This window comes from Aplysia californica, unplaced genomic scaffold, assembly GCF_000002075.1.
Source record: "Aplysia californica isolate F4 #8 unplaced genomic scaffold, AplCal3.0 scaffold00351, whole genome shotgun sequence".
Lineage (NCBI taxonomy): Eukaryota > Metazoa > Mollusca > Gastropoda > Aplysiida > Aplysiidae > Aplysia > Aplysia californica.
In genome coordinates, this window is record NW_004797621.1 from 245605 (window position 1) to 255204 (window position 9600).

Consider the following 9600-nt stretch of genomic DNA (forward strand, 5'->3'; position numbering starts at 1 on the left):
CTATTAGTAACAAATGCAAACTTTTTGTTTAACAATCGAGAACATAGATACCAATGGTTCCACGACAAGGGTTTAAGGGAAAGCTAGGCTAAAAACACACAGGCTCCATACAGACCATACAGGTTTTTCCGGTTTCAAGATGGCGCTCACGAGGAAGTGCAAAATATTTCTGCTTTGGTGGTACAAAAGAAAAGCCCTAGCATTCAAACGACGTCACTGGATTCACCCAATTTATAAAGACCGGGGAGCATTTGGAGAATTCAAATTGTTGTCCCAAATATTTGCTGATGTTGAGAAATGTTTGGAATATTTTCTAATGACACCAACAACATTTCAATCCTTGCTTGGGTTATGTGCCAGTGGGCTTCAGAAACAAAACACAAGCTAGAGGGAACCAGTTACACCAAAGGAAAGATTGGTAGCCAGACTAAGGTACCACGTGCGAAGTGTGTAGCGGAGTGTCTCAGTGTGTATTGCGGCGTGTTTAGTTTAGTGACGTCAACTCCCGTTTTCTGTCTGCACACACCAGAAAATGTATGGCAGGCTTAACGCAATACAGATTGTGCGATGGACGGAAAAAAATCAGGACGCAGCGGTCTGGCTGCTGTGTGCATGTCAAGTTGTAAAATATAATGTTGAACGAAAACGCAATTTTTATGTATGGTCTGTATGGAGCCTGTGTGCGAGAGCTCTAAAAGTTGTGATTACATTGTTCAACACATTTTTGTCAAAAAGTTTCAACTTCGGGGCTCAAACGTCACGTTTCATGTGGATCTTGAGGCACTGAGGTTCTTGCTTTTATGAATAATATCTTGTCAGACCCCCTCTAAACGCTGAAGGTAGTTATGCATAACATTATAATAGATCTCTTTTGAGCCTGTGTAGGTTCCCCGAAAGAATAGCCGAATTACCGCGCTAATTATAGATATCACTAGCTCGCTTTGATTATGATTGAACACATTGCTTTCATCCCCACTGTACATTATTATAGAGTTTTTTTATGATTTTAAGAGCGATGTAATGTGCCACCTAGACAGAAAGCTGTCAAATCATAATTTTCGATATAAATGTGTACCCACTGGAGAGTACAACATTTGGTCGCTTTTAAGCACTGGGGGGCTATCCCGAAAAATGCTGTTTTGAGAGAATCAAAGGTAAAGTTTTTGGACTCTTGTTCAGTTTCTTTCAAAGACAAGAAGAGTTTTCTCTATAATCAAACAAATATACACACCAATGAAACTAAAAAATTCTCCTATAGGTAAGGCAATGCCCACTTTTGGCGTAGGTCAAGATTTCTGGAAACCCCCGAAATCTGGGTTAGCCGCATGTCCTGAAAGCGACCAATTATAGATATCGCTAATTTGCTTTGATTGTAATCGAATGCATTATATTCACCCCACTCTGCCCTACTGTAGAATTTGTTATGACTTTAAGCGATGTAATGTGCCGCCTAGACAGTATAGCTGGGCAAAGAATCGATTCCAGAACCGATTCCCCCGACTGATGATAGGGAAGAAAAGTTCCAACTCCTTTTTAAGTAAACCAACGGTTACCAGTTACTTTAATCAATAAAATCTTCTTTTTAAAAAGAATTTATTATTGAAAAAAATGTTAATGCTTCGTAGTGTTCCAAAATCAAGGTTATCCTAAATCCTGAAGATGTTAGGAGCTAACCAGATAACCACCGGAAGGAATCACATCATTAGAAAGTAAGCAATCGGGTTCGGAGTCGATTCCTACGATTCCTAGCTTTCAATAATCGGGAACCTAGCCGCCCAGCACTACTAGACAGAAAGCCGTAAAATCATAATTATCGATATAATAAATCTGTATCAACTGGGACGTAAAACATGTAGCAGTCAGTCAGGATAACAGAATACCGAACTCTTTTAACAGTTTTATCGAAATGTTCTAGGAGACAATAGGTCATTCTTTGATCAAGGGGCTGATTCTTTTATTACGGGTTTATAAAAGGGTTATGAAGATTTTTTGATAGGTATGCAATTAGAGCTTATTAGAGTTTAATTTTCCTTAGAAGTTTTAGGGTCATGTCTGCATTTTATTATATTTTTTCACAGTTGGTCGCTTTTAAGGACAAGCGGGCTAACCCTGATTTTGGGGGCTTCCAGAAATCTTGACCAACACCAAAAGTGAGCCTTGCCCTACCTATAGGAGAAGTTTGGTTTCATTGGTGTGTATATTTGTTTGGTTATAGAGAAAACTCTCCTTGTCTTTTAAAGAAGCTGAAAAAGGGTAAAACACTTTACCTTCGATTTATTCAAAACACCATTTTTCGAGATCGCCCCCTTGTGCTTAAAAGCGACTAATTATAGATATCACTAGTTTGTTTTGATTGTGATCGAATGCCTTATTTTCACCCATCTGTACATTACTTTAGAATTGTTTTAAAGCTATAAAATGTGTCGCCTAGACAGAAAACCGTAAAATCATAATTATCAATATTAACTTGTACCCACTGGAACGTAAAACATTTTACAGAATACAGAACGCTTATCAGTTTTATTGAAATGTTCTAGGAAGTAATAGGTCACGCATTGCTCCAAGGGCTGATTCTATTATTAGAGCTTATTAGATAGAGTTTAATTCTCCTTTGAAGTTTTAGAGTCATGTCTACATTTTATTATATTTTTTCAGAGATATCCTTCTGTAATTTGATTTACGTAAAGCGACTATAGCTGTGTGATCACAGGAGTTGGCATTGTAACATAAACTTGATCGTTACATGATTATTATTCTTACAATTATCATTATCACGATCATTATCATTATTATTATTATTATTATTTTTATTATTATTATTATTATTATTATCATCATCATTATTATTATGATTACTGTTATTATTATTATTATCGTTATTATTATTAAGTTATTATTATTATCATTTTCATTATTATTATTATTATTATCATTATTGTTATTATAACAACTATTATTATTACTAATATTATTTTTTATTATTTTTAATATTATTATTCTTATGAAATGTAAGATGTTTTGGTTGAAGCAAATTACAGACGTCAGCTTATGACGAAATTACGAAAGCGACAGGCAAATTCCATTGGACGCACAATGCGGAAAGAAGCATTGGAGAATATTGTAACAACAGGCAAGTTTGATGGAAAGAGAGGCAGAGGCAGACAGAAGGAAAAGATACTGGACAAGATGACAATATGGCTGGGAGCAGCAAGAACGATAGACACCATCGCTGCAACGCAAGACAGAGTGGAAAGGAGGTCCATGATCGCCCACGCCAGTCGGCAAGGCACCTGATGATGATGATGATGATGTTGATGATGATGATGATGATGATGATGATGATGATTATGTAATAGCCAAACATTATCTAGGCAGGTAGAGAAGAGATTAATGTAAAAAACAGCATGGATATCCCAGATACAACATTTATATTTCCATGGATTTGCTGGAATACGTGTTAAGATAATAATGGTCGTAAACGTTTTACGCGCACTGTCCTTTCGAAGCAAAATTAAGGGAAAGTGGGGGTGGGGGGGGGGTGGGGGAGGCTGGTTTATAAACCTATCTCGGCAACTAGAGATCTGTGGCCTTTTACGATAAAGCCTTATAGCAAGGAGGTATGACAGGAAAACATATGTAAACTGAAACTTTAATTTGTTTTGTTTAAGTCTACAGTTGCCATGGTAACGGCTGCTATATTGAAAATAAACAGCTTAAATAAAAGTAAAAAGGATTTTTTATTACCCAACCAAAAAAGTTCGGAGACCATACATTGACCAAAAATCGGCACAAGATCCCCCCCCCCCCTTAATAACCATATTGGGAGATAGGCTGCTCGACCTTTGCCTCGGTCCCGGCCAGGATTCTGTGGGGTGCATCCAAACAGAGAGATGGACACATGCTTGATGAAATATTTACTCCCCCTGGATACTGATCTGGGACCAGTCACGTGCCAGGAACGTTACACAGGAGACGCAGCTTCACGCTGTTATGCACACTAAAGTAAAGTTGTTCCCGCATCCGATCCGGACATTGGGGATTGTCTTGTTAGTTGTTAGTGAGACAACTTCCTGGGCCTTCGGCATATTGTGGTAGGGTGGCCAGTTCTTTTCCACGCCGCCTTTACTTCCCCAACTCGAAGTCAGGTATACATTACTGCTGGGTGGGCAGGAAGGAGTGAAAAAAATCCATGTCCGAACCGAGGCTCGAACCCGGATTTTCCGCTTCGGAGACGATCGCACTAACCGCTTCGGCACCGCACCCTCACTCTAATGTACAGATGAACATTATCAGCTTTGGACACAAGGAACTATGGTATTGCATTTTATTTTGGTTCCAAGTTTTGTTTGTCGCCTTTTGTGTAGCTGTTAGACGCTTCATAAGATGATAAGATAATACTTTATTATCCCAGAGGGAAATATTTCTTTGCTGTACAGGACCGTAAAAACACATAGAGGTATACATAAAAAATTTAAATTATATATTACTGTCATTAAAATTCAATGTGAAAAGAGAAGTAAAGCTAACAAAATGTACATTCACATCAGATGCATCATTCAACCACATGCAGGAATTTAATTACAAGACCTTTGGAGTTATATATAGATACATACTCTAAAGAGCAACACACATCTATACTCATTCGGACAAAAGCCTTACGCTAAATGGTTAAAAAAAACTTCTTTTATATCTTTCTTTCTTTGTATTTAGAGATAGATATTTGCCGCTGCGTGATCTGACACTTTGTGTGGAAAGGGGGTGTGCTAGGTCGTTTATAATTCTTTAAAAAAAATCTTTTTTATACGTATAGTGTCATACATTTTATCAATTCAGGTAAAATCATATCCAGAGATCTTGCTGACTTTCTTTATGGTTCTGTCAATTTTTTCTTTATCGTTCACCTTACAATTCCCAGCCCACTGTAAGAGCCTCGACGTAGCCACTGAGCAGCGCCGGAAGTAAAAAAAAAAATAAAAGTTGTTGCATGCAGGAGACCCGAGTTCGATTCTCGTCTGGTGAGAATTCTTATCGAGTATCTCGGTCTTTCTGCTGAGATGTTGTATCGCTCTAAGCTCAGGTTGGTCTGAAGTGAAAGGCAGGATCGGAAGCCCGCTTCCAAATTGATATAATTAGTGTCAATGTAGGCGTAAAAATACCTACATTTACCACCATCCCCCCCGCCCCCAAATCCCCCACTCCAAGCCACCAACACCAAATTGTGCGTCTTGCGATGTATTGTTATTCCCAGACAAAACTGAACTAACATTGTGAACGACAAAGGAAATTCTGAAGCAGCGCTAGGTTTGAATTAAATAGAGAACAACAACTATGCGCCATGAATTTTTTGACCGCACTTATCCTCAAACATCTCTTTAACGGGTGAATCAATGTGATCCATGCTTTGCATAGCAGATTCCATCAATTTGTCTTAAGTAAAGTATATGTTTCGAAGATAATTGGAGCTAGAACAAAAAACGTTTCTTCATAAATTTAAGTAAAATACTTTAAATCTCTGACACACGTAAAATGGTATTGTTCACAGCTCTTCCCGCTTCTCACACACATTTTGATTACGCATATGGTCTACGTCACAGCTCATCAATGACACTTTTTACTTGCAAAACTTGTTACAAGAAAGTATTTTTACACTGAACTCATTGTTTGCACTAATGGCTCTCAAAACATACGTTCAATAAGCATGATGTCCCGATTCGAAAAACAAGACGGACTTGCTATTAGAAACAATATGGCCCCAGCTGTAAACATTGAAATTTCTGTAGAAATCACCCACAAGGATTATTTATTAGTATTCATTAAAGGATTTTCTAGAATACAGCTTGCAGGTGTTTACAAAAATGTTGATCTGTTAAGACAAATTGATACTAGCCATTGTGCAAAAATTGGAGAACCTATGTTCGATAGTTGAGGAGATATTTGAAAATAAGTCGCACCACGAATCATTGACCGCACTCTAACAAAGTAAATTGCGTACAATTATGTCTCTTTCCTTACTCTAAACATACGTTCGGCACAACGATCAATGCTATTACATACTTAAATATGGTGCGCAAGTATGTGCGTGACTTTAATTAATCGCTTCAAAGAACACGGGAGTTTTACGTTCAGCGAACGCATATGGAAGAAAAGTGAGGCAGCGTGGTGAAATCAGGCGCTCGTCAAAATACAGAAATCATGGAAATAGGCATTTCTCCGCCAGTCTGGAAATTTTTATCGAATTTCTAATTTTTTTGCTCAAGCTCTTTTGCGTCCATATAAAAACACATTTCCATGTGAAATTTTACTGAAAACATTGATTAAAGGCACAAAATATTATGTCATTTTCTGTTTTCAAGGGCTCTTTAGCTCTTAGTTTTACCAAATTTTGGCCGCCATTTTCTCGCTAATTTCACCACTGAAACCAGGCAACTTCACTTTCCTCAATTGCAAATAACTTGAGTTCTATTCAAGATAGATGGATATTTATTTCACTGGAGGCAAGGCAAATAAATCAGCGTTCAGATGATACCAATAACTCCACATGCCCCAAATATAACGAGCGCCTGCTTCCAACGCCTCGTGGCACAAAGGTTATTTTCCGAAGTCACTGGATCTTGTTCTACTCGACAATGCGTACATGTTTAATGTGTAGTGACCGGTACAGGTATGAGCCCCGTCGTGCCTCGTTAAGTACGCTGTACTGACTTGATAGAGAGCCGTTCGGAGCTTGTTCTGTGGGCAGGGCTGGAGGTGGCAGCAATGAGAGCGGAAAGGTAGGGAAGTCAGTTGGCAGATTTTTAAAGTCGCAGTAAGTTGTTGTTGTTGTTTTGTTGGTGATGGTGTTGTTGTTGTTTTTGTTGTTGTTGTTGTTGTTGTTGTTGATGGTGTTGTTGTTGTTTTTGTTGTTATTATTGTTGTTGTTAGTGTTGGTGTTGTTGTTGTTGTTGTTGTTTTGTTTTGTTGTTGTTTTTTTGTCTACTGTGCACGCAATATCTCAGATGAGGAGATGATGTTGACTTTTACAGATCAAGATCCGAGTATCGTATATTTTTGTTTCTCCAAGTTGTAAAACATGTAATTGTAAGATGCATGTATTTTTGCTTCTGAAATTTTGTGTACTAGAATCTAAACGTTGTTGTAGTTTTAAAAGCTTACTACATGAATTGTTTGATAAGTTTAAGTTACTTAGAAGTGTTCCATGAAGTAGCCAAGTTCCTCAGCATACATTTTTGTTGGTGGACGCAAAAATCAGTTGTCCATATTGCAACTTGATTATATGTGTACCGTGGGTCTTTCTCAAATGCAATACAGGATGAAGGAGATTTTTAATGAAAATATGAGAATGACAAATAATAAACCGGTTTACGTTTTTCCAGGTTAATGTTTTATAACATTCACCAGCCCTATGCGTAAACACTCACATTTCACACACACACACACACACACACACACACATATACAAACACACACACACACACACACATACACGCAAAAACACACACTCACACATACATACACACACAAACACACACACACACTCTCTCTCACACACACACACACACACACACACACAATAATATAAAAAGATTACTATGCCCCGTGCTTTCCTCTCAGGTCGAAGACTGATTAAGGACCATGGTGGATACTTGTTTTGTTTTTAAAAGTAATTTTGAAATTTTTCTTACTTCAGGTTGTGTTTTATCTGAGTTTGCATAATCTTCACGAGGTGGATTCATCTAAAAACATGGACAAGGTAGGTTCTGTTTAACAGTATGGTTCAATTTTGCCACATTATTTTAAAAAAATCCTCAGAAATGAGACTTATGAATTAGAACAACTGTTCATACCAAAGAGAAATAATAATAATAATAATAAAAATAGGCCTGTAGGAACAACAAAATGATGTTATATAGTTTTTGTTTCAGCCAGAAGTCAATTCTAGATTGTTGTGCATTATCATTTCTTGTCAAAGGAGTAAACGGTCAAAGGGGAGAGAGAGAGAGAGAGAGAGAGAGAGAGAGAGAGAGAGAGAGAGAGAGAGAGAGAGAGAGAGCGAGAGAGAGACAGACAGACAGAGATAGAGAGAGAGAGAGAGAGAGAGAGAGAGAGAGAGAGACAGACAGACAGAGATAGAGAGAGAGAGAGAGAGAGAGAGAGAGAGGGAGAGAGAGAGAGAGACAGGGGCAGGGACAGAGACAGAGACAGAGAGAGACAGAGAGACAGAGAGAATTACAGAGACGTAGACTGAGAGAGAAAGAGAGAGAAAGAGAGAGAGGCAGAGAGAGAGAGAGAGAAAGAGAAAGAGAGAAAGAGAGAAAGAGAGAGAGAGAAAGAAAGAAAGAGAGAGAGAGAGAGAGAGAGAGAGAGAGAGAGAGAGAGAGAGAGCTAGAGAAAGAGAGAGAAAGACTAGGGGTGGAGAGGGGAGTGGGGTAGATACATGTGTAATGTGCATACATACTTGATATTAAGATAAAATAAGATAAGATAAGATAAGATGAGATAATACTTTATTATTCCAGAGAAACATTTTTCTTGCTTGTACAGGACCGTAAAAACAAATGCAGGTATACATAAAAATTAAAATTATAATAATACATTACTCTTTAAAAAATTCAATATGAAAAGAGAAGCAAAGCTGACAAAATGTACATATCACATCAGATGCATCATTCAATTGCATGCAGGTAGTTATTTACAAAACCTTTAGTTATATAGATACATACTCGAAGGAGCAATACATATTGATGCTTATTCTGACAATAGCCTTATGCTAGATGGTAAAAAAACAAACATCCTTTATATATTTATTTCCTTGCTTTTAGACGTACATATCTGCCGCTGCGTGATCTTACAATTTGGGTGGTAAGGGGGTGTGATGGGTAGTTTATAATGCTTTTTATCTTTGTTATATATTATGTTTTGTTATAGATTTCATCAACTCTAGTGAAATCATATCCAGAGATCTTGCTGTCGTTCTTAATGGTTCTGTCGAATTTTTCTTTATCTTTCACCCTACAATTCCCAGCCCAGCAGCAAATGCAAAATGTTAATAATAGCACACTTTCAATCATAGAATGGTAGAAAAGGAACATAATCTTATTATCGACTCGAAAACTTCTTAATTTCCTTAAAAGGAACATTGCTTGATTCACTTTTTATGCACAAGAGCAGCTTGGGGATGCCAGTCAAGCTAGTTATAAATTTTTATTCCAAGATACTTGTAAGATCTTACCACCTCCACCTCATCTTAAATAAATAGTGGTTGCAATTGGTCTTTTTTTCCTTTAAAGTCTGTTATTAATTACTGTCTTTTTATAGTAAGTAAAAGGAAGTGGTCGTCACAACAATTTATTGCAAATACGTTTAGAGCGTCAGTGTATTATGCATAAAAATATGTACGTTCATACATATCCTCCCCCACCCCTTTTTTGTTTATATCTACCTCCCACCCCCCACACACCTCCCCCACGCTCACACATCCATAAACCTTTTCAAAATCAGAAAACAAATTCTTTGTCGTATATTGGCCACGTTGTTGCTTTTACAAGTACTGTCAGTTGCTTAGCATCCCTGTTTTATTATTATTAAATATATAAATATATA

At 37.4% G+C, this 9600-nt stretch overlaps 1 protein-coding gene across 1 annotated transcript in view; it reads left to right on the forward strand.

Moving 5' to 3' along the window:
* Window positions 1-5746: 5746 nt before the first annotated feature.
* Window positions 5747-9600, forward strand: part of LOC106012369 — a 10766-nt gene continuing 6912 nt past the window's right edge. Inside the window, exons 1-2 of the mRNA XM_013085160.2 lie at window positions 5747-5758; window positions 7688-7750. Coding sequence (XP_012940614.1) covers window positions 5747-5758; window positions 7688-7750 — 75 coding nt within the window. The remainder of the gene's footprint in view (window positions 5759-7687; window positions 7751-9600) is intronic.